The 26,594-nt window shown below is 45.3% G+C and overlaps 1 protein-coding gene across 1 annotated transcript in view; it reads right to left on the reverse strand.

Moving 5' to 3' along the window:
- Positions 1–26,594, reverse strand: part of LOC140190274 (cyclin-dependent kinase 17-like) — a 124,617-nt gene that overhangs the window by 6,572 nt on the left and 91,451 nt on the right. The window contains 8 exon segments of the mRNA XM_072246859.1: positions 1,675–1,765; positions 4,254–4,296; positions 4,419–4,524; positions 4,664–4,761; positions 5,671–5,791; positions 12,784–12,907; positions 13,855–13,917; positions 26,216–26,310. Coding sequence (XP_072102960.1) covers positions 1,675–1,765; positions 4,254–4,296; positions 4,419–4,524; positions 4,664–4,761; positions 5,671–5,791; positions 12,784–12,907; positions 13,855–13,917; positions 26,216–26,310 — 741 coding nt within the window.

A 26,594-nucleotide genomic window follows, 5' to 3' on the forward strand; every position in this document is an offset into this window, starting at 1 on the left:
CACGGTTGATGAAGGCCAATGCACCGTATGCCTCCTTCACCACAGTTAATCTGCGCAGCAGCTTTGAGTGTCCTATGGACTCGAACCCCAAGATCCCTCTGATACTCTACACTGCCAAGAGTCTCACCATTAATACTATATTCTGCCATCATATTTGACCTACCAAAATGAGCCACCTCACACTTATCAGAAGCCTCGCTTCCTTGCAGCAGGAAGAGTAGTGCAAGTCTACATCCTCTGAAGAGCGGGGCTTTGACACAAGGAGTGTTTCCATCAGCAGCAGAAGGCGAGGTGAGTCCGAGACCCATATTCTTATTTATTTTTAAAGAGATGACATGGTGACAAGCCCTTCTGGCTCAATGAGCACACGTTACCCAATTTACCCATGTGACCAATAAATCTACTAACCCATACGTATTTGTAATGTGGGAGTAAACCAGAGTAGCTGCAGGAAATTCACACAGTCACGGGAAGAACATACAATCTCCTTACGGACAGCGGAAAGAATTGAACCTGTCTTGCCAGCACTGTTATAGTTACATGGAGGCAGAGCAGAGTGATGATGGCGCTAAACGGCGACCCCTTTCCTTGCATCTTCGGAAACAGCTCTATTTCCATCTTTAATATCTTTATTTTCCCCTGAGTATGGTTCTTTGTAGGAATGGGACCCGCTCTCGGGGTTTCATAACTGGCCGTTGTTCGGCATGTCAAGAGCTCGGCCTAAGAGTCCAGCTCAGCTTTGGAGGCCTAGGAGTTCGGGGCTCTGGAGACAGGTGGGTTGAAGGTTGGTGTCACGGCAGGAGACCTGTGTGTCGTTGGGGGAGTCAGAATATCTACGGCTGTGTGCCCAGACCTTTGGGCACAGAATCGAAAAAAGCAACGTAACGGACTTTTAACATCGTAAACCAGCGAGTTGTTTGTGATGTCTCCCCGCTTGCTGTGAAAAAAGAGACAGCTCTTTCTCCCTTATTAGGGAGTGAGAGAGAGAGCCTGTGGTATGCTGAGTACCAGGTGAAACATGAAGTCCTTGGGGTACTGCAAGTCTGTGTCTGCTGTTGCTTTGCTCATGCTTGAGTGCTTGGTGGCGGGTGCCAATGCTTGTTTTTGCTGGTGGGGGGTGGGGGATTATTGCTTGCTGCCACTTACATGCAGGAGGGAGGGGAGCTGGGGAGGGGACTTTGGGGTCTAACATTTAACTGTCGTTCATTCTTTGGAGGAAAAAGGAAATTGCCTTTTAAACTCACGAGAGAGCATAGGCCATCAACTTTTTGCTGTTGATGTTTCTGTAGCAGGCAATTTCTTTTTTATGAGGTCAAGTTGCTAGCTCGATGTTCAACTCAGCACGGATGGAAAGCGTGCCGGGGAGCCGGCTGGATTCGAACTCAGGAGCCTTCGTTCTGAAGTCCGGCGCTGATGCCACTATGTCACCAGCCGGCATTCTTTGGAGCACTTCTCTGTTTCTGTGGGCGGTTGCGAAGAAAAAGCAGTTCAGGATGTATGTTGTATCATTTCTGACATTAAATGTACCTTTGAAACACTAACAGCCACACTGCCGTGATGCGCAAACTTCCCTGGAAGCACCAGGACATTACAAGACAGTTTGGAAGAAAGAGACAGGGTAAGGAATACAGCACAATTCAGGGACAGAGGATCAGTAATACAGGAAGCACTCACTATCAGGTAACTTGTGGACCCGCTCGCCCAGGCTGTGGAAATGTGGATGTTTCATGGCCTGTTGCGCTGAAATCCTCTTCTTCCCTTCAAACTGGGAGAGAAAATTATGGCTCAGTTATCAAGGGCTTTGATGAGCTCACACTTGCTGTGCTCCCTGCAGTGTTTCGTAAACTGTATAGGATATAAGCAGTTCCTTTTGAAAGTGAGTGTGTGTGTGTGTGTGTGTGTGTGTGTGTGTGTGTGTGTGTGTGTGTGTGCACGCGCGCGCGTGTTTTTTTTAACCTTGTTTTGTTTTGTTGTTGGAGACTGGAGACCCGTAGGCCTCTAGGCCTGTCTGGAGTTTGAGGACTGTGTGTGGGAGGGACGAATAGGGTTTGTTTTGCTGTTATTGCTTTGTTGCTTATTGTGTTCTGTGGGGACATGTGAACATGTTATGTTGGAGCCGGAATGTGTCCACTACATCCTGCAGTTGTTATCATTTCACTATATGTTTGGATGTATGTAGTAACTTTAAATCTAGAGCTTAGCGATAATTTAAACAACAGGCTTCTGGCGCATTCTGGTCCCCAGTGTTCCGATTCACCCATCTGTCAGAAGTGGGTGCCCCAGGGTGTCCCTGACACTTATCCTTAAACAGGTGGGTGGGTCTGGAATCATCCATCATCCAGTAAGCTGGGTTTTTGATAAAATCCCACAGCTTACTTTAAGCATGCTCACCACCCTGTTTAAGTTTGAAGTAAATTTATTATCAAAGTACATATATGCACCATATATTCATTTTCTCACAGGCATTCACAGTAGAACAGAGAAACACAGTAGAATGAATGAAAAACTACACACAAAGACTGACAAATAACCAATGTGCAAAAGCAGACAAACTATGTGAATACAAAAAGAAACAAATAATTATTATATACAAATAAAATAATTAATACTAAGAACATGAGGTTATAGAATCCTTAAAAGTGAGTCTAAGGTTGTGGAATCAGTTCAGAGTTGAGGTGAGTGAAGTTGTCCATGCTGATGGAGTCCGATGGTTGGAGGGTAATAACTGTTCCTGAACCTGGTGGTGTGGGACAATTTAACCACTTGAATTTAATTTCCCACATCACCTGAGTTGGATTCTGAGTTCAATGGCCCAGTACTTGGTCTGCTCAGTACTTGTCACCATATCCTCAATCCAAGTATGGCAAGATCTGAGTTCCCTCAACACACTCCCAGGGCAACTGCCCGGGTCCATCTGGAGAAGAGATAGTGCAGGGCTAAAGACACTTGGCATGCCCCCTTTGACCCTCAGCAAATTCTGAAAGCATCCTATCCGGGACAAGAGATGACTCAGAGAGCTGCAGTCACAGCCTGTCTAGTAGAAGAGAACATGCCCACCCCGGTACCTTCAACATAGAGTGGGGCGCTTGAAGTCTGTCACAGTCAGACTGAATGAGCAGTGACCTGTCCCATGGTGACCACTCACTATTTGAAGGGGCAACATTACAGCAGACTCTCCACACCAGTCCCCACACCCAGGGACCACCGCATTCCCTGAACTATGAAAGTGGCATCACAGGTACGCTGTTACACGAGAGCTTCAGGTTTCTAGGTATGAACATCACCAATAGCCATGTTGATCTCACAGCCAAGAAGTCTCGCCAACACCTTTACTTCCTCAGGGGCTAAAGGAATTTGGCATATCCCCACTGAGTCTCATCAATTTTCATCTATGCACCACAGAAAGCATCCCATCCAGATGCGTCCCAGCTCAGTACGGCAACTACTCTGCCCATGACTGCCAGAAACTGCAGAGAGTTGCGAACACAGCTTAGCTTATTATGGACACCAGTCTCTCCTCCATAAGTTCTGTCTACACTTCTTACTGCCAGAATAATCAAAGACCCCACTCTCTTCTTCCTCACCTCTCATTGGGCAGAAGATACAAAAGTCTGAAGCACGTACCACCAGGCTGAAGGACAGCACCTACCCTACTGTTATCGGACTATTAAGTGGTTCCTTAGTACGATAAGGGTGGTGAGGGGGGAGATACGTCTCTACCAAAGGAGGTGTAAGGCACTCCTTCCCTCAGCTAGACTGCAGGTCATCCTGGGGCACGGCGTAGCACCTGCTTAGTCCCCCGATCAGGGTCACGCGAAGCCATGGGAGCAGGTGGTGGATGGTCGTACGAGCAACTGGTGCATATCACAAGTCTCGGTTAGGTATTTAGGCATCCACTAATGCCAGGCAGACAATCTCTGAAGAGTATTCATAATGGCTGGGGTCACCAGTATTGTAAAGACACTGCCCAGAAGAAGGTGATGGCAAACCACTTCTGTAGAAAGATTTGCCAAGGACAAGAAAGACCGTGATCGCCTACTTCATACAACACAGCATATGATGATGGTGATGGGTATGACCTCACAATCTTCCTCATGATCTTGTACCTATTGTCTGCCTGCACTGCACTTTCTCTGTAACTGCAACACTTTATTCGCATGTTTTACCATGTTGTAAAATAACTGCATGCAAAACCAGGTTTTTTTTCACAGGACAATAATCAACCAATTCACCATTTAAAGTTCCCTCCTTACCTGCAGTAGTTTTGATAAGAGATCAAGCCCCTCTGGGTCCAGTCTGCAAGAGAGAAAGGTGCTTATTCAGGCCAGTGCAGTCAAGGCCAAACCCTTGCAATTAAGCTGAGGGTGGGGGGGGGGTGCGAGGAGGTGGGGAGTGGCCCCTCGGGCATTGGCATGTACCTGGGCGCGTGATTGACGAGAGGCTCTGGCCGGTACTTGGGGTAGTTGTACGATCTGAAGTCCTCGTTGGCCAGGATCCCGGGCCACGTCGCTTCTGTCGGTGTTCCTGACAGGACAGAGATGGGGAGAGCTGGTGGTCACTGGGAATTTCAGTCTGTGACAGGGACTGAAGGGGCAGGGGTAAAAGGGGGGTGGGGGTAAGGTTGAGGTGAAGACTACTCGAGGGACGGCAGCTGGATTCTCACCTAATACCCTAAATATAAAATGCAATTCTTCCTCCACGGTGGAGCCAGGAAACAGCGGACGCCCCGTGGCCATCTCATAAAATATACAGCCCACACCCCTGAAACAGTGGAACAAGCAGAGAGTTAGTCTCACAAACACAACACGTGGTGTTCAAAGGGAATCAAATCCGCAGAAGAGCGGCCTTGTGTACTGCATAATTACCTCATCCAATCTTCAACCCATTCCCCTCCCTGTTGTTCTGTCACGACACACACAACCCATGCAGAGTAACAGCACCCACCCACCCTTCAATCAGATTCATATTTATTTATCACTGACATACAGTACTATGCAAAAGTCAGAGATATATATAGAGCTAGGGTGCCTAAGACTTTTCCATAGTACTGTATTTGTCAACATAGAGCGGAGAGCGAGTCTGTAAATCTTGTGGGAGAAAGGATGTTGGGAGTGGTGAGGGTAGAGCACAGAGGGAGCGATGTGGGACAGGTGGCAGACAAGAGGTGCCTGGGGCAGAGGGGGAGGGGGAGGGATGGTGCAGGTGCAGACACACCCAGCCCTGAGACACCAGGCAAGGTCATTTGATTCCAGACAATTGGTTTATTGATCATTACAGAATGTCTCTCTGGTGTTTCCCACTCCCTCCCCTCTCCCTTCCCCGTTTCCCAAGAATGATTCCCCCTCTCTCTGACCCTGATGTTATACAGTGACAGATCCATACCCACCAGTACCACATCCTGGTGTTACACAGTGACAGACCTGTCCCCAGCGGTACCGTACCCCAGTGTTATACAGTGACAGACCCGTCCTCACCGGTACTGTACCCCAGTGTTGTACAGTGTCAGAACTGGTATTGTACTGCATAGGTGAACATCACCATCCATGTAATGGGAAAAATCAGTAATCATCGGCAGTGGGCTTCACCCATGTATTGAAAGACCTGCACTGATGTATTAAGTCTCTGTCACACTGGTGTGCACAACTGTCAATGTATTAATTCTCTACTCACCACATATCTATCTGTGTTGAGTATTCGGTGGATCCCAGCAAGACATCTGGGGGCCGGTACCAGAGAGTCACCACCTCGTTTGAATAGGTTTTAGTTGGAACCGACTTTGCCCGGGCCAACCCTAAGTAACACAAGAACAAATATAGGGTTAATGGCAGGATTCTTCACAGGTGGAGGAACAGCGGGATCTTGGGTTCCACGTCCATAGATTCCTCAAAGTTGTAAAGAGGAATTATGGCCTTCATTAGATGGGGGAATTGTGTTCATGAGCCTGTAAATGTTGCAGCTCTATTAAAGCCCGGTGAGACCACACTTGGAATATTGTGTTCAGCTCTGGCCGACTCATTATAGGAAGGATGTGGAAGCTTTGCTGATGACACAACAATTGTAGGCCGTATCTCGGGTAATGATGAGTTTGAGTACAGAGAGGAAATTAAGAACCTGGTGGCATGGTGCAAAGGCAATAACTTATCCCTCAACGTCAGCAAAACAAAGGAATTGGTTGTTGGCTTCAGAAAGAGTAGCGGACCGCACGACCCAATTTACATCAGTGGTGCGCAAGTGGAACAGGTCAAAAGTTTTAAGTTCCTCGGGGTCAATATCACAAATGACCTGACTTGGTCAAATCAAGCAGAGTCCACTGCCAAGAAGGCCCACCAGTGCCTTTACTTCCTGAGAAAGCTAAAGAAAGTTGGCCTGTCCCCGAAAACCCTCACTAATTTTTATAGATGCACTGTAGAAAGCATTCTTCTAGGGTGCATCACAACCTGGTATTGAAGTTGTCCTGTCCAAGACCGGAAGAAGCTGCAGAAGATCGGGAACACAGCCAGCACATCACACAAACCAATCTTCCGTCCTTGGACTCACTTTACACCGCACGCTGTCAGAACAGTGCTGCCAGGATAATCAAGGACACAACCCACCCAGCCAACACACTTTTCGTCCCTCTTCCCTCCGGGAGAAGGCTCAGGAGCTTGAAGACATGTACGGCCAGATTTGGGAACAGCTTCTTTCCAACTGTGATAAGACTGCTGAACGGATCCTGACCCGGATCTGGGCCGTACCCTCCAAATATCCGGACCTGCCTCTCAGTTTTTTTTGCACTATCTTATTTTCCCTTTTCTATTTTCTATTTATGATTTATAATTTAAATTTTTAATATTTACTATTGATTTGTACTCCAGGGAGCACGAAGTGCAGAATCAAATATCGCTGTGATGATTGTACATTCTAGCATCAATTGTTTGGCGACAATAAAGTGAAGTAAAGTAAAGTAAAGCTTTAGAGAGGGTGCAGTGGTGATTTACCAGGATGCTGACTAGACAAGAGAGCATGTCTTATGAGGAAAGATTGAGCGAGCTATGGCTTCCCTAGTTGGAGAGAAGGCGGATGAGATGCTACTTAGCAGAGGTGTACAAGATGATACAAGGCAGATAGCAGGTGGATAGCCAGAGACTTCTTCCCAGGTCAGCAATGGCCAGTACCAGAAGAGGTGAGCAGTGGAAATTTTAGGGGAGATGTCAGAGGTAGGTTTTTTTTTTGACACAGAGAGGTAGGTACTTGGAATGTGCTACCAGGGGTGTTGGAGGTGTTGAAATGGCTCTTAGATGAACACGCAGAGAATGGGAAGGATACGGACATAAGACCAGAAGACACAGGAGCAGAATTAGGTCTAAAACTTCAAGTTCCAAGGTAGTGAAGGAAAGGACATGGAGAAGATATTTCCTACAGTGGGGGAATTTAGGACCAGAGGGAACAGCCTTTGGAATGGAGATGAGGAGGAAATTCTTTAACCAGAGGGTGGTGAATCTATGGAATTAATTGCTACAGGTAGCTATGGAAGCCAGGTCATTGGGATGGATTGGTTCTTGATTGGTAAGGGAGTTCAGAATACGGGGAGGAGGTGAAAAAACAAATCAGCCATGATTGACTGATGAAGCGGATTTGATGGGCCCAATGACCTAATTCTGCTCCTTTTTCTAATGGGACTCATTCAACTTCAGGTTAATAGTTCTGTTCCCTAGTGGCCTCCCAGGTTCTGGTGCAATTAGAGATTGGTTGTTATAACATTGTGGGCATCACTGAGTCCTGGCTGAAGGAAGGGCATAGTTGGGAGTTTAACATCAAAGGATATACTTTGTGTTGGTGTGTGGCCAAGTGGTTAAAGCATTGGTCTAGTGATCTGAAGGTCGCTAGTTCGAACCACAGCTTAGGCAGCGTGTTGTGTCCTTGAGCAAGGCACTTAACCACACAGTGCTCTGCGACAACACCGGTGCCAAGCTGTATCGGCCCTAGTGCCCTTCCCTTGGACAAAATCGGTGGGGTGGAGAGGGGAGACTTGCAGCATGGGCAACTGCCGGTCTTCCATACAACCTTGCCCGGGCCTGCGCCCTGGAAACCTTCCAAGGCGCAAATCCATGGTCTCACGAGACTAACGGATGCCTATATATACTTTGTATCGAAAGGACAGGCATAGACGGTGGTGTAGCTCTGTTGCTAAGAGATGGAATTACATCTTTAGAAAGAGGTGACATAGGGTCAGAGAAAGTTGAATCTTTGTGGGTGGAGTTAAGAAACTGCAAAGGTGAAAAAACTATTAAGGGAATCATATATAGGGTTCCACATAGTAGCCAAGATGCAGCGCTGAGGTTGCAAAGGGAGCTGGAAAAGGCATGTAATAAGGATAATGTCACAATTGTAATGGGGGACTTCAATATGCAAGGGGATTGGGAAAATCAGATTGGTGTCAGATTGCAAGAGAGGGAATTTGTTGAATGCCTACAAGATGGCTTTCTAGAGTAGCTTGTGCTTGAGCCTACTCGGGGAAAGGCTATCTTAGATTGGCTGTTGCGTAATAACCCAGATCATATTAACGTAAAGGAACCCTTAGGAGACAGTGATCATAATATGATTGAATTCACGCTGCAATTTGAGAGGGAAAAGCATAACCCACATGTCTAGGTGGATTGGAGGAGGATACTGGTGGGGATGATGGCAGAGCAGAGATGGCTGAAGTTTCTGGAAATAGTTCACAAGGTACAGGATAGATAAGACCCACAGAGGAAAAAGTTCTCACATGGCAGGGGTAGGCAACTGTGGCTGATAAAGGAAGCAAAGGACTGTGTAACAGTCAAGGAAAGGCATGTAAGATAGCAAAAGTGAGTGGGAAGTTGGATGATTGGGAAACTTTTAAAATCTCACAAAAGACAACTAAGAAAGCTATAAGAAGGGAAAAGATGAAATAAGAGGGCAGACTAGTCAATAACATAAAGCAGGATACGAGAAGTTTTTCAGTTTATAAAAAGAGTAAAAGGGAGGTGAGAGTTGATACTGGATCACTGGAAAATAACACTGGTGAGGTAGTAATGAGGGACAAAGAAATGGCAGATGAACTTAATGGGTACCTTGCATCAGTCTTCACTGTGGAAGACACTAGCAGTATGTCAGTGGTCTGTGAGTGTCAGAGAGTAGGGGTGAGTGCCATTGCTATTATCAAGGAAGGAGTGCTAGGCAAACTCGAAGGTCTTAAGGTAGATAGGCCACCTGGGCCAGATGGATTACATCCCAGAGTCCTGGGAGAGGTTGCTGAAGAGATAACGGAGGCATTGATCATGATCTTTCAAGATCACGTGATTCTGGCATGGACCCGGAGGACTGGAAGACTGCAAATGTCACTCCACTCTTTAAGATGGGAGGAAGGCAAAATAAGTGAAATTATAGGTCAATTAGCCTTCAGTGGTTGGGAAAGCATTGGGGTCTACTCTTAAGGATGAGGTTTCAAAGTACTTGGAGACTAATGATAAAATATGTCAAAATCAGCATTGTTTCTGTAAAGGGAAGTTTTGCTTGACAAATCTGTTAGAGTTCTTTTAGGAAATAACAAACAGGGTTGACAAAGAGAGGCAGCAGATGTCACTTACTTGGATTTTCAGAAGGCAGTATTGGGACCGCTACTTTTCACATTGTTTGTCAATGATTTAGATAATGGAATTGTTAGCTTTGTGGCAAAGTTTGCAGATGATACAAAGCTAAGTGGAGGAGTAGGTAGTGCTGAGGAAGTAGGGCTTAGACAAATTGGAAGAATGGCAAAAGAGTGGCAGATGGAATACAGTGTTGGGAAATGCATGATAATGCATTTTGGTAAAAGGGATAATAGTGCGGACTATTACCTAATTGGGGAGAAGGTTCAAAGATCAGAGGTGTGGAGGGACTTAGCAGTCCTCGTGCAAGTATCCCAGAAGATTAATCTACAGGTTGAGTCTGTGGTAAATAAGGCAAATGCAATATTGGCATTTGTTTCAAGGAGAAAAGCAAAGAGATAACGCTGAGGCTTTATAAGACACTAGTCAGGCTGCACTTGGAGTATTGTCAACAGTTTTGGGCCCCATATCTCAGAAAGGATGTGTTGTCATTGGAGAGAGACCAGAGGAGGTTCATGAGGATGATTCTGGGAATGAAGGGGTTAACATATCAGGGGCATTTGGCAGCTTTGTGCTTGTACTCACTAGAATTTAGAAGAATGTGTGTGGGGGGGTTGATCTCATTTAAACCTACTGAAAGTTGAAAGGACTGGATAGGGTGGATGTGGAGCAGATGTTTCCTATCCAGAACTAGAGGGCACAGCCTCAAAATTGAGGGTCAACCCTTTGGAACAGATTTATGGAGGAATTTTTTTTAGCCTGAGTGTGGTAAATCCGTGGAATGCTGTGGAGGACAAGTTTGTGTGTATATTTAAGGCAGAAGTTGATCTTTTACTCATCAGTCAGGGCATCAAGGGATATGGCGAGAAGGCAGGTATATGGGTGGAATCTGGGATCTGCCATGATGGAATGCTGGAGCAGACTCGATGGGCTGAAAGGCCTAATTCTGCTCCTATGTCTTGTGGTATGTTTGTCAACTGTACATCAAAATATACAGAGAGATAAGTTTTATGTTGGTGACAGTCTGCAAGTGTTGCCAGGCTTCAAATGCCAACACAACATGCTAACAACTCATTAATCCTAACCCGTACATCTTTGGAATGCTTTCGTAAACCAGAGCATCTGGAGGAAACCCATGTGGTCACAGGAAGAACATACAAACTCCTTACAGACATGGCAAGAATTGAACCCAGATTGCTGTTGTTGTAAAGTGTTATTTTAACTGCTACTCTACTGTGTTGCCCACTAGTACCGGATTGTTATTTAGTATTTTTAATTTATTTAGACATACAGCATGTTAACAGGCCCTCCCAGCCCACTGAGCCTGCACTGACCAATCACACCCGTGACCAAGTAACCTGAATGTCTTTGCAATGCTTGCGAAAACCAGAGCACCCTGAAGAAACTCATGCGGTCATGGGGAGAACATACAAACTCTTTACAGACAGTGGCAGGGAGTCAAACCCCTAGGGGCGATCGCTGGCAATGTGAAGCACTACGTTAACCAACGCGTCAGAGTGCTGCCTGTTCTTGCTGTCCCATCCCAGTGTTCCTGGTTACTGTGCTATTGACTCAGCAGAAGACATCACTGGTTGCAGTCTACCACCACTGCAGGATTACACGTGTCCAGGACAAAGTGGTAGGCATGAAAAATCATTGTGATCACCACCCACCGTGCAAAATGCCTCTTCCAAAAGCTCTCTTCTAGAATGCACTATACGGCTATTAAAAACTTCACATCATCTTACAAATTTCTCTCCCTAGGCAGTTAATCTGATCAACCATTCTATTTAGTTCCCCCAGCCCCTCCATCTATTACCGCAGTCACTGCATTATAAATACATTTCGTATTTAGGGTGTAAATTCACTTTACACCGCACGCTGTCGGAGCAGTGCTGCCAGGATAATCAAGGACACGGCCCACCCAGCCAACACACTTTTTGTCCCTCTTCCCTCCGGGAGAATGCTCAGGAGCTTGGAGACTTGTATGGCCAGATTTGGAAACAGCTTCTTTCCAACTGTGATAAGACTGTTGAACGGATCCTGACCCGGATCTGGGCCGTACCCTCCAAATAGCCGGACCTGCCTCTCGGTTTTTTTGCACTACCTTACTTTCCATTTTTCTATTTTCTATTTATGATTTATAATTTAAATGTTTAATATTTACTAATTTTTACTACTTTTAATATTTAATATTTGTAATCCAGGGAGCGGAAAGCACAGAATCAAATATCGCTGTGATGATTGTATGTTCTAGTATCAATTGTTTGGCAACAAAATAGTATAAAGTAAAGTGTGGAGTGTCCAGGGAGGGGAAGCACCTCTGGTGAAGAGGCTTGTTGTGTTCCTTCTGAGGAAGCTCACTCACCTTTGGTCTCAGACACTCAGCTCTCACCTGTGGCTCTAAGTAGCGGTTTGCATATGACAGTGGCCACAGCCCGGTCCACTGCTTCGACAGGCGGGCTAAGCCAGCTGAGGGTAGTGGCGGCCTCGCACTCCAGTGAGATAGAGACGTGCTTATCCCAGCATGCAAAGTCAGCCCTGGCCAACTGGGCGGATGAGACCTACAGTGAGATCCAACGGCCAGAAAGGTGGGACGGCAATGCCCTGTGGTGAGCCAAGGGCGTGACGCGGCACAGAAGACGTCATGGTCAGCCACTGCAACCAAGGAAGACCCCAGTTTGTGTGACACTTGTTTGTACCATTGCAGTCAGACTTCTGAGGTTAAGAGTGGAATAGCCCCAGTGCAACGGCTTTTCCGCTTTAAAAACTCTCCTGCACAGGTTTCCTGTCATCGTCAGAGTCAATGGTCAACCAAAACCATTTATTTATTTATACACACTGCCTGTACTTCTATCTTTACTTTTTATTTAATTTTTAAATTCTTTATAATGATTAAACACTGTTGTCTTTCGTTGCATGTTGCACCCTGATCTATACACCACACCAAATTCTGAATGCATTTGGCAAATAAAGATGACCCTTATCCCCTCTGCCAATGCGCTGAACAGACGAGTGAGCAGGCCCACAGAGTAGGCAGTTCACTGCAACTCTGACAGAGGGCTGGAGTCGCCTGTGAGCCAGACCCCCTGTCCAGGAGCAGAGGTGAGGGGTATATAGTGCAGATCTGCCCCATGCAACATGCACTAGGTGTCCACAGTAGCTGAGTCGTGAAGACCCGTCCTTCACCTACCGAAGTCGGCCAGCTTGAGCTCTCCTTTCTCGTTGATGAGCAGGTTCTGGGGCTTCAGGTCCCGGTGTAGCACCTTTCTGTGGTGGCAGTACGCCAGGCCACGCAGCAGCTGGAACAGGAAGAGCTGCGAGAACACAGACAATATCAGTCAACCCAGCCACACAACCCTGCTGCAGTAAAATCTGCTTCTGAGTTAATTTGGTCGTCCAGCCGTGGAATATCATTGCTAGGTCTGTCTCAGCACAGGTTAGACTCTGCACCATCGTATAACACGCTTCTGGGGTCGGATACATAGTTCCCTCCACACCATCCCATCACACACTCCCGAGGTCAGACTCAGAGTGAATCTCCCTCCACACTGTCCTATCATACACTCTTGGGGTCAGACACAGAGTGAAGTTTCTTCCACACCATCACAGCACACATTCCTGGGGTTAGATACAACATGAAACTTCTTCCACACTGTCCCATCACAGACTCCTGGGGTCAGACACAGAGAGGGCCCCTCCACATTATCCCATCACGCACTCCCACAGCAGAAACAATACAGAATCAGTATGGCATTTGCTAATTTCTCCATGATCTTTCTCAATTAGCACTGCTGGTATTTGCAGGGATATTTGCTCATTGGAGTAGTGCAGAGAAGCCCATTGTGGTCAGGACACTTTCACCCGATTTCCCAGTGTTAACGCCAGTAACTCCAGTGAGCAGGTAACCCTGAACAAATCCCTTTGCCATTGTGCTATTGTCCCATTTCCCAGCGTTCACATTGGTAACCCCAATGAGCAGGTAACTGAACAAACCCCTTTCCCATCGTGCTATCGTCCCATTTCCCAGCGTTACATTGGTAACCCCAACGAGCAGGTAACTCTGAAATCTCAAACCCCTTTCCCATCGTGCTATCGTCCCATTTCCCAGCGTTACATTGGTAACCCCAACGAGCAGGTAACTCTGAAATCTCAAACCCCTCTCCCATTGTGCTATCGTCCCATTTCCCAGCGTTACATTGGTAACCCCAACGAACAGGTAACCCTGAAATCTCAAATCTCTTTCTTTTGGCTGCGTACCCACCTTTACATTGTGGATGTTTATGACATTCCCACAATCCTCCAAATATTGTTTCAAGTCTTTATCCTGGAGGCAGGTAACAATGGAAACAAGTGTCAGTTCAGCGTACAGGGGATGGTATTCCTTCACAAACTTCGTAAGACGTCAGAGCAGAATTGTGTCATTCAGACCATTGAGTCTATCATGGCTGATCAGAATCAGAATCAGGTTTAATATCACCGGCAAATGTCGTGAAATTTGTTATGCGGTACATTGCAATACATAATAATAAGAACTGTAAATAACGAAGAATTTTATATATGTATAAAGTAGTTAAATTAAACAAGTAGTGCAAAAAGAGAAAAGTAAGTGGTGAGGTAGTGTTCATGGGTTCAGTGTTCATTCAGAAACCAGAGGGCAGAGGGGAAGAAGCTGTTGCTAAGTCACTGAGTGTGTGACTTCTGGCTCCCGTACTACCTACTCGATGGTAGTAATGAGAAGAGGGCATGTCCTGGGTGATGGGGGTCCTTAATGATGGATTCTGCCTTTCTGAGGCATCGCTCCTTGACGATGTCTGAATGCTGGGGAGGCTGACACCCACGATGGAGCTAAGCGAGTTTACAACTTTCTACAGCTCATTTTGACCCTGTGCAGTGCCCCTACCTCCCTCCATACCAGATGGTGATGCAGCCAGTTAGAATGCGCTCCACGGTGCTGTAAAAATTTGTGAGTGTCTTTGGTGACATACCAAATCTCATCAAAGTCCTAATGTTGTGTTTTGCTGTTGTTCTATCTTCATTGTAACTGCATCGCTATATTGGGTACGGGATAGATCCTCCAAGATGTTGACACACTAGAATATACTCAGTAAGTTGTATTTTTAACCTGTATTTTTCACATACATAGTGTTAGACTCCACCTACTGGTGGCAATCAGGGCCGCCCCAAAAAAAGATTCAAAGACAATCTGAAATCGTACATCAAATGGGCAGACCTCCAGCCTCGACAACTTGAGGTGTCCACAGCCGACAGGGCTGCGTGGCGGGCCCTGACCAGGAAAGCTGCATCTGACTTTGAGGATGACCGAAATCAGCGCCTTGCAGCAGCATGAGACCGACGCCACAAAGCTGTGTATGTACCTGTTCTAACAACCGCCATTCCATGTCCAACCTGCAACCGCATGGGTGCTTTGGGCTTCGGGCTCCGAAGTCACATGTATCCACAGATGACTGCACAACGTTTAGTCTTCCTCGGACCCCGAGAGACAACCACCACCACAGGTGGCAAAGTAATATAATGGTTTATCACCTTTTCATTCTTCATTAGCTAAGTGGTAAACATGTTATGCCTCAGGAATGTGGGTTTTTATTGGTACAAAAGTGTCAGCTTCTACAAAGATGACCATCTGGTCTTTGTCTTTTCCTAAGGTTCTTACCTTTAGTTTCATATCCTGTGATTCTGTTCCTTTGATTAAACTTTAAATAAACAATCGCAAAGCAACAAGCTTTCACTCATTCTTGGATTCCTAAAAGAACCTGTGCATCGATAATTTTGGCATCACGAACAGGACGGTCATGAGAGAGTTTGAAAATTCTTTATACAAAGAAGGAACTTTTAGTGCAGCCCTAACAGGAGGTAAGAACATCCTCCATTCCTGAATTCTCCGATAAATGGTCTGATGCTGCTTCAGTACACCATCTGAACTAAGTTTAAGAGTGAGAAGAAAACTCTATTTTAATTTGTTATTTGTGGCAGATCTGTGCTAAAATATTTTGGGTTGAATCTAATTTGTGCACAGCTCTATTAAAATATTTCAGGCTGGCTTTATTTAATTTTTGGGTCAATGCTATTTTGGGCACAGCTCTATTTCAGGCTGTAGGCTCTATTTTGGGTGTAACTCTGTAATTATATTCTCCATTGTAACTGGGTTGCCATCCTAATAACTACGATTGAGAACACACTGAAACTATGGCCAAAGTTGAGAAAAAAGCTGCAAAATCTCCAGCTGTAAGAGAACCGATAACTGAGGGCTTCACTGCTTACTTGAAGGGGTATGAACTTGATGTGATTAACAAAAAAAAAATCCAGAAGAAATGTGCTTTTGATGTCAGGTTTTGTGAAAATTGGCTTATGAGTGATGTTGAAAGGACATGGAATAAGATCAGAAAATGTGGTCCGGGAAATCAAAAACTGGCTGGACTCTGGCAGTGGTGGAGGCAGATACAATAGGGTCTTTTAAAAGACCTTTAGATAACTTAGAAAAATAGAGGGCTATGTGGTTGGGTAATTCTAGGCGGTTTCTAGAGTAGGCTACATGGTCGGCACAACATTGTGGGCTGAAGGGCCTGTAATGTGCTGTAGGTTTCTATGTTCTATTATCAGAGCTAAGAAAAAGTGAGCTACAACACCAAATAAATGACTAATCATTTGGGGGTAAAGGAAGAAAGGTGCAGCATGCTGAAGGAACAGTAAAAGGTCTAACGAATGAATCTCAGCATTAACTGAGAATAAGTAAACAGTATGTAAAGTATATCTTTATCGACAGGCACTATTCAGAGTGAGACAAAGCTGTACCGCACAGCAGGGACCTTCGGTGGGTGGTTCTGTCAACCCAGTGGACGGTGTGGAACAGAGCCAACACTAAATAGGCCCAAAAACAATGCCATCTTGGGAACTCCAAGGAACTGCAAAATGGATACAACACTGACTCCACAGAGACCTCTGGTGACTCCAGTGATGGTGACAGTAAGAGGTCCAGCAACCATGTCACGACTTGCTCCGATAAAAGCTGAGGGAGTGAAAGCATGCAAGAATGACAACAGGAATTATGAAAGGAGACAGGAAGTTTAACATCAACCACCAAACCCAGAAAAAAGTTGACAAATGGTCCAAAGAAATTCCACATTCTGAAAAAGGAGGTTTAAAGACTTGGGCTGAACTTTAATGAATTAAGAACATATAAAAAATTGCATCCATATGAAGGCATTCAAATTTTAGCTACCATAATGTCTTCTCAGCTAATAAGACAGTTGATACATCAAGTTGAGGATGGTATAGATGAGGATAAACAGAATTTGCCAGGTAGTTAGGATGCAATTGAGAAATGGTTGGAAGAACAAGCTCCAAAACAGATTGATTGGAAGAAAGTACTTTGTACTTGATTGCAAACAAAAGGCTTCAGAGGATGTTTCTGAATATGAAGACCACTATAGGACAGCTTGCACCAGCTACACAGGAGTTCCAGGAATAACTGAAGATAATATTGAAGAATCCACATATGGCCTCTCCAAGTCGACCTTCATGGATGGCTTGAAACCAGGTGACGCCAATGGAAGTTAACAAAAGCAAATTAGAGTGAAACTGCCATTTCCCATGGTGATCTGTTGCAAACTGCCAAATGTGGAGTCAGATATTGAAGTCTGAATAAGATCAGTACAGATGAACCAACTGTCTACACCTGCTAACCAACAGAACAAGTGGAACTGGAATTCATAGTAATCTCAGACCAGGCTATAAAATAATACGTCAATTCTGTGGTAGAAAAGGACATTGGACTAAAAATTGTTGGCATAGGAAACTAAGTTCAACCATAACAACAATTTCAGCCACAGATTCAACTACAGGCTCAACTACAATTTTACCCGATGAATATGGTGCCAGTGAACAATTCGACCAAGGATAACGTCCTCTAGATGGGTCAGGAAACTACTCCTGTTATGCTTTTTTCTTTCAAAAGTGGCTCTGCTACTGTTGGAGCATGTGACCTACATTTTAATGGCGTGCTTTTGGACTAACTGAGTGATCTGGCACTCTGCTGTCTCTGAGGGTGTTTGGTGAGGTTTCGGGGAAAACGTGCAGCCTGGAGGCCCAAGATCAACTCCATTTCTCACCAATTAAGGCATTGAGGAAGACTGAAATCATCAAGGTGAGAGCAGAATGCGAGTGGGTGTTCAGCGCCGTCTACCAGCCCTTGATCGCTGCTGGTAGAGGAAGGTGTCTGTATGTGATGGTCTCTCTCTCCCTTGATGCTGTCAGAGGATGGTGCTGGCGTCCTGGGTCTTGGGGAAGGTTTAATTGGTTATAGATTTGTTATAATATTTCCTATTTCCGATCACTCCTTTTTTTGTTGCTATTTTGCGTGATTTTGATCAGGGCAACTACAGATAATGAACGGCACAGCACTAGAGTGAACTAGAACTGAGCTGAAACTGAATATGGGTTGGTCTTCTATATTTTTGATTTTTGTTCTTTTTCTTCTTTTGCACACCGGAGGGGGGGGGGTCAGATGTTTTCTTTGAACGGGTTCCATGGTTTTTCTTTGTTTTGTGGCTGTCTGTGAAGAAGACGAATCTGAATTATATACTGCATACATACTTTGATAATAAATGTACTTTGTACTTTGAAGTTCATTTACAAGGTCAACAGCAAGTGCAATCCCCCACCTCTGAAAGAACAGGAAATTTTGATCTGATGGCACAACTTCAAGCTACAATTTCAGACGCAGTGGACAGGTGGTCAAGGTCGCAAAAATGACCAGGCCCTTCCCCGCAGCCCTTGTTTGTCTTGATGGAGTAAGAATCAGGCTTATATGTTAAGTTATTAGTTGGAAATGAATGTATTGAATTCTTACTGGATACAGGAGCAGAACTAACATGATGATGATGATGACATCGACTCAGACCTGAGAGGCCACCGTTGGGCACTTTCATGCCTTACGAGGCGCAGTTCGAAAGGCTGTGTGGGGCGCCACTCCTCGCACAGACATTTCGCAGTATTATTTTACGAGGCGGAGTTGCGAGCTCGACATCAACGCAGCGCGGATGGAGAGCACGCACGGGGGCGGTCTGTCACTGGATCGAACCCGGGAACCTCCGATCTCTAGCCCGGCGCTGATCTCACTGTGCCACCAGCCAACCAGTGCATGCATAACCAAGTCTGTTGCCCAAAAATGCAACGTGTCATTGACTACCATCTGTAAATGTGCACATGGTGCTGGAGGACAGGGAATAGAGTTAATCAAAAGCAGACCAGTTGAAGTCCTCAGCCATGAATAATACAATTCTGGATGGGACACATCTCACAGCCTCTTCTTGGAATGGATCTCCTAGTAACTTCAAACTCCGCTCTTGAATTCATGGAGGGTAAAATTATCTGGAATCTCACGTGGCTGGAAAAATCAGAATTAACCAGTCATTCCATATGTCACAGTTGAAAATGACACAGCCTGCTGGAAATCGATGGATCCTGTGAAGTTTACTGGAAGATGCCTCCTAGTACCAAGAAATATCCTCTAAGCAGAACATCTGTAGAAGGCATCGCATCTATTGACAATCAGCTGCAGGAGCGAGGGATTCTTGTCAAGACACATAGCCCATCGAACAGTGCAGTCTGGCCTATCAAGAAGGCGAATGGTACTTGGAGACTGACAGAATCGCCAATCATTGGATTGACAAGTTAAGCCCTCCGGTAGCAGACATTAAATCACAGCTATTGATATGGCCAATAGTTTCTGATCAGTACCACTAGCCATGGTACTGTGGTACTAGACTGTCAGGCTTTTACAGTTGATGGTCAACAATATCAGAGTACGAGGCTACCACAAGGACTTGACAATAGTCCCACTGTTTACCAGATGGCCTTGAGACAACATCTAAGGGACTTTCCAGGCACTGACTCAACTGTCATACAACATGTGGATGATATTTTGATTGCCTCCAAGGTTGCAGATCAGGATGAACAATATAATGTACTTCATTTGCTTGATTATCTAGCCTTCAAGGGACACAAAGCAAACCAGGACAAGGTACAATTTCCTCGAGGCAAATGAGAAATCACTAAAGATCGTTCAAAGGCCGTTACATCAGCAAAACCACCTACAACAGCACAGCAACTTCGAACATTTATGGTTTGTGTAACTAAGATAGAGCATTCATATGCTGGAACAGCTCAACCTGTCACTGCTCAGCTGAAAGGCAGCAAGTTCCTCGATGACCCTGTGACTCTTAGTGAAGAACAGATGGAAGCTTTTCAAACTTTAAAGGTGATATTAAGTACTGCACCTACATTAGGAGTCCATTTGAAGTGGTGACGAGACAACCTATGTCACTACCAGAAGTTATCGATCTCAGCGAGGCTGGTATACACATTATGGCAGACAGTTTAGTTGATAATTTGTGAAACAAGCCTGAGCTGTTCAGTCTATTTCCATAAGACCATAAGACAAAGGAGCAGAAGTAGGCCATTTGGCCCATTGAGTCTGCTCCGCCATTTTATCATGAGCTGATCCATTCTCCTATATAGTCCCACTCCCCTGCCTTCTCACCATAACCTTTGATGCCCTGGCTACTCAGATACCTATCAATCTCTGCCTTAAATACACTCAATGACTTGGCCTCCACTGCTGCCCGTGGCAACAAATTCCATAGATTCACCATCCTCTGACTAAAAAAATTTCTTCGCATTTCTGTTCTGAAAGGGCGCCCTTCAATCCTTAAGTCATGCCCTCTCGTACGAGACTCCCCCATCATGGGAAACAACTTTGCCACATCCACTCTGTCCATGCCTTTTAACATTCGAAATGTTACTATAAGGTCTCCCCTCATCCTTCTAAACTCCAAGGAATACAGTCCAAGAGCGGACAAACGTTCCGCATATGTTAACCCTCTCATTCCCGGAATCATTCTAGTGAATCTTCTCTGTACCCTCTCCAACGTCAGCACATCATCCTCTCTGTACCCTCTCCAACGTCAGCACATCAATCTTCTCTGTACCCTCTCCAACGTCAGCACATCATCCTCTCTGTACCCTCTCCAACGTCAGCACATCAATCTTCTCTGTACCCTCTCCAACGTCAGCACATCATCTTCTCTGTACCCTCTCCAACATCAGCACATCATCTTCTCTGTACCCTCTCCAACGTCAGCACATCAATCTTCTCTGTACCCTCTCCAACGTCAGCACATCATCTTCTCTGTACCCTCTCCAACGTCAGCACATCATCTTCTCTGTACCCTCTCCAACGTCAGCACATCATCTTCTCTGTACCCTCTCCAACGTCAGCACATCATCTTCTCTGTACCCTCTCCAACGTCAGCACATCATCTTCCCTGTACCCTCTCCAACGTCAGCACATCATCTTCCCTGTACCCTCTCCAACGTCAGCACATCATCTTCTCTGTACCCTCTCCAACGTCAGCACATCATCTTCTCTGTACCCTCTCCAACGTCAGCACATCAACAGGTTTTTGCTGCTTGGAGTGGCCCATCGGATGGAGGACACGCACTGGTTTCTGGCGAGTATGTCCTGGTCAAGAAACCACATAAGGAACCACTGGGAGCGCAGTGGGAAGCTCCTTACCAAGTACTGTTAATTACCTTTCAGCAGTCATGGTAGAAGGTAAAAATAAGTGGATACACGCCAGCCAGTGCAAGTGAGCCAAAGTGACACCAGATCAAGACAAGTGCTGTGAGAATACTCCAAGCAAGTTGATAATTATTGGACATTACAGATGTTATTTTGATGTTTGTTGTTGTTATACATTTACCTACTTCCCCTACTGGTATTATACAACTGAAGTACTTACTGATGACTCTTAAGTAAATACTTTAAGTTTTTCTGCCTCGGAGTTTTCAGATGTAATGATTTAGAATCAATGGAGGAATTGTTGGAATCAGTTTTTTAATGTTTTTAGTAAGGTATTAGTTGAATTGATAACGTTTTCAGCAAGATTGAATTTGAAGTTTTTACTAATACAATCTCTGTAGTTTCAACCTGTATTTTTCACATGTGGTGTTAGACTCCACCTACTGGTGGCAAAACGATATAACAGTTATGTAACGTTAATCACCTTTTCATTTTTCATTGGCTTAGTGTTAAGCAATCTGGATTGAGTGTGTTCTATTGGCCCTTTGCTAACATCAGGAATGTGGCTTTATCTTGGTATAAAAGTGTCGGTTTCTGCAAAAATCACCATCTTGTCTTTGTCTTTTCCTGCTCTTCCCTTTAGCTTCACATGCTCTGTATCTGTTCTTTTGTTGAAACTTTAAATAAGCGATCATAAAGCAACATTTTTACTCATTCTTGGATTCTTAAAAGAACTTGTGCATTGAAAAATCACCAAATCCAACAAGGCTCTTCACCCAACCGGCACATGCTGTCCAAGATGCCAATTTAACCACAAGAGATTCTATCATCGCTCTGAAATCCAGCACAGGAACTGGCCCTTCAGCTGACAATATTGGACTATACTAATTAAGATCATCTTTTCTGCCCATGCAGTGTCCACGTCTCTCCATTCCCTGCACATCCATGGGCCTGTTTACAAGGCTCTTAAACACCTTTATCATATCTGCCTCCACCACCATCCCGGGCAGCGTGATCCGCAGACACATCACTGAGTAAAAAAAATTGCCTTACACATTTCCTTTGAACATACCCCCTCTCACCCTAAATGCATGTCCTTGGGAAAAAGATACCATCTGTCTACTCTATCTGCCTCTTATAATCTTATAAACGTCTATCAGATCTCCCGTCAGCCTTTCCGCTCCAGAGAAAACAACCCAAGTTTGTCCAACCTCTTCTTGTAGCTCACGCCCTCTAATCTAGGCAGCATCCTGCTGAATCTGATAAACACAAGGGTGTCTGCAGATTCTGGAAGTTCAGAGGAAAACACACAAAATGCTGGAGGAACTTAGCAGGTCAGGCAGCATCTATGGACGTGAATAAACAGTCGATGTTTCTGGCTGAGACCTTTCCGGAAAGGAAGAGGCTGGAAGCCAGATTAAGATGTGGAAGGGGGAGAAATAAAAGCTGGAAAGTGAGAGGTGAAGGGAGGCTTGGATGAAGTGAGACGATGAAAGGTGATAGGTTGATCAGGTGAAGGGCTGAAGCAGAAGAAATCTGATCAGAAGAGAATGGACCATGGGAGTAAGGGAAGGAGGTGGGGCATCAGAGGAAGATACTTGCCCCCCTACCATATCCACTGAGAGCTCGTTCAATATATGGGTCACCCTCTGCATGTTAAAGTTGCCCCTCAGATTCCTTTTAAATTTCCCCACCCTTGTCCTAAACCTGTGCCTTCTAGTTCTTGACTTCTGAATCCTGGAAAAAAATGTACCCTATTATGCCCCTCATGATATTCTATACCTCTGTAGGATCACTCCTTAGTCTCCTGTGCTCCAATAATAAAATCTTTGCCAGCGCAATCACTCACAATACAGATTAAAGAAAGATTAGCTTTATTTGTCACATGTGCAATGAAACATCGAAACATACAGTGAAATGTACTCCTGTGTCAATGACCAACACAGTCCGAGGATTGTGCTGGGTGCAGCTGGCATATGTTGCCATGCTTCCAACACCACAATAACATGCCCACAACTCACTAACCCTAAACTGCAGGTCTTTGGAATGTGGGAGGGGAAACCAGAACACCCAGAAGAAACCCACACATTCATGGGGAGAACGTACAAACACCTCACAGACAGCGGTTTGAATTGAACATACGTCACTGGCACTGTAACGTGTTATGCTAGCTGCTAGTTAACGTAGCTCAGGCCCTTGAGTCCTGGCAACATTTGTGTGAAGCAAAATTTAGATGGAATGAATGGGAAAGAGCCATAATTCTCGATTATTACATCCGCCTATCTTTGGCCTCAGGCATCTTCTGACCTTCAATTAAAGAGATCGACATTCCTTTACAATATAGGAGGCCACAAGTGAACACTAGATCTTATTTCCCCACTAATTTTCTCCTGTAATTTGGTGTGGCCAAATGGTTAAGGTGTTCGTCTAGTGATTTGAAGGTCGCTAGTTCGAGCCTTGGCTGAGGCAGCGTGTGTGTCCTTGAGCAAGGCACTTAACCACACACTGCTCTGCAACGCCACTGGTGCCAAGCTGCATGGTCCTAATGCCCTTCCCTTGGACAACTTTGGTGGCGTGGAGAGGGGAGACTTGCAGCATGGGGCAACTGCTGGTCTTCCATACAACCTTGCCCAGGCCTGCACCCTGGAAACCTTCCAAGGCGCAAATCCATGGTCTCATGAGACTAACGGATGCCTATATAAATCTATTCCAGTAACACTCTTATCAAGTCCCCTCAGATTCTATGGCTAACCTACACAATTGGGCAACTTACAGCAACAAATTATCTACTAACATAAGAAATAGGAGCGGGTGTCGGCCAACTGACCCATCGAACCTGCTCCACCACCCGATAAGATCATGACTGATCTGGCCATGGACTCAGATCCTCCTACCCCAGAACCCCTGGTGTGCAAAAATCTATCGAACAATGTATTAAATATATTTCATGAGGTAGCCTCTACTGCTGGGTAGAGGGGTGGGGATACGTCTCTACCAAAGGAGGTAGCCTTCAGGTCACCCTTGGGCAAGATATAGCACCTACCCAGCCGCCCTGCACCCGATCAGGGACACGTGAAGCCATTGGGGCAGATGGTGGACGGTCATATGAGCAGCCGGAGCATATCACAAGTCCTGGTTATGAGACCGCTGACACCAGGCAGACAATCTCTGAAGAGTATTGATAATGGATGGGATCACTCGTCTTGTAAAGACACTGCCCAGAAAAAGGCAATGACAAATCTCTTCTGTAGAAAAATTTGCCAAGAACCATCAAGGTCATGATCGCCTACGTCATACAACATGGTGCATAATGAATGAACCAGCCACCACTGCTTCCTCGGGCAGAGAATTCCACAGATTCACTACTCTCTGAGAAATTTAGTTCCTCTGTCTTAAATCTATTCCCCAGAATCTCGATACTACGTCCTCTAGTTTTCATCTTACTCAGTAGTGGAAACAACCTTCCTGTTTATGTATATATTTGTATAAGATCCCCTCTCATTCCTCTGAATTTCAGCAAGTATCGTCCCAGGTAACTCAATCTCACTTCATAGAGTAACCCACTCATTTCCAGAATCAACCTGGTGAACATCCTCAGCACAGCCTTCAAAGCCAGTATATCTTTCCTCAAGTAAGGAGACCAAAACTGCATGCAGTACTCCAGATGCGACCTCACGAATACCCTGTACATAACCTCCCTGTTCTGAAATTCAATCCCTTTAGGAATGAAGGTCAATATTCCATTTGTCTTCTTGATAACCTGTTGGACCTGGAAACCAACCTTTTGTGATTCATACACAGGAGAGAGATTTCAAAAGGGACCAGAGAGATTAACTTCCTCACACAGAGGGAAGGCGCTGCCAGAGGAAGGGGTCAAGGAAAGTACAATTGCAACATTTAAGAAGTAGTTGGACAGATATGAGGTCCCTGAATAGGTGAGAGGCATCTGGACAGGTAAAGAGCATCTGCAGAGGGTTCCTATCAGTGGGACCCAGGGAAGATGTGAAGAATCAGAGATTGAGTATGAACAAGCAACAACACAAAATGCTGGAGGAACTCAGTGGGCCAGGCAGCATCTATGGAAAAGAGTATAGATGACGTTTCGGGCCAAGCCCCTTCATCAAGACAAACCATGAAATATAATTTTTAAAAAAGTGAACAAACCAGAGGGCCATAGGGAACCCAGCTCACTAGTGGCAGCTCAATTTGAACCTGGAGCCACAACTCAATCCAGTTACATCCATTCAGCCTATCAAGAGAGGGTGCAGAGGAGATTCACCAGGATGCTGCCTGGATTAGAGAGCACATTTTATGGTGATAGGTTAAGCGATCTAGGGCTTTTTGGAGTGAAGGAGGATGAGAGGTGACTTGTTAGAGGTTTACAAGATGATAAAAGGTATAGATTGAGTAGACAGCCAGATTTTTTTCCTAGAGTGGAAATGGCTAAAATGAGGGGGCATAATTTTAAGGTGATTTGAGGAAAGTATTGGTGGGGTGGAGGATGTCAGAGATAGGTTTTTTACACAGAGAATGGTGGGTGCATGGAACGTGCTACCGGGGCAGTGGTGGAGGAAGATATATTAGAGACATTTAAGAAACTCTTAGACAGGCACATGGATGATAGGAAAATGGAGGGCCATGTAGGAGGGAAGGGTTAGATTGACCTTGGAGTAAGTCATTGTCATTAAGTCAGCATGCTGCTTACTGTATACTGTACTGTTTACCTGTGCTAAATGCATCTTGAATGATATTTTATTAAATTATTTATGGTAATACTTTATATGCTCTGTGTGCTATATGATTTATGGCTGCACTGTGGAATGTTGTTTTGTTTGGTTGTATATATGAAAAGTTAGATAGCAATAAATTTAAACAAACTTGAACTTAAAGGGTCAGCACAGCACTGTGGGCTGACGGGTCTGTACTGTGCTTCTTGTTCTATATGAAAGTGCTCTATGATTTCGGACACCTTGATTCCGTCCACCCCATTCTATGCCTCCCCAGCAGTACAGGCTCCACTCACCAGATACTCGAAGACCAGTGTGAGGGATTTCTCTGTGTGGATGATGTCGTGAAGCGTTACAATGTTGGCGTGTTTGAGATCCTTCAGCAGCGACACTGGCAGGGAGAGAGCAGAAGGAGCTACTGAATCCGTGCCGTGCACCAGGAAACACCAGCCCGCACAGCGCAAAGCGTGTCCAAGACGAAGAAGCGGGCAGGAAAAAAATTCATGCCTTACAAGCTGGGATGTCATCAGTGGGTCCCTGTGGTGGGACTGCATGGAACATAGAAGATCCTGCAGCAAGCTCAGTGTTATTGGCAGGGTGTGACTGTAACTAGGGGTGTGGAGATGGCTACTGTATGGGACACGGAAGATCCTGCAGTGTTATTGGCAGAGTGTG

Source organism: Mobula birostris, chromosome 29 (genome assembly GCF_030028105.1).
Source record: "Mobula birostris isolate sMobBir1 chromosome 29, sMobBir1.hap1, whole genome shotgun sequence".
Classification (NCBI taxonomy): domain Eukaryota; kingdom Metazoa; phylum Chordata; class Chondrichthyes; order Myliobatiformes; family Myliobatidae; genus Mobula; species Mobula birostris.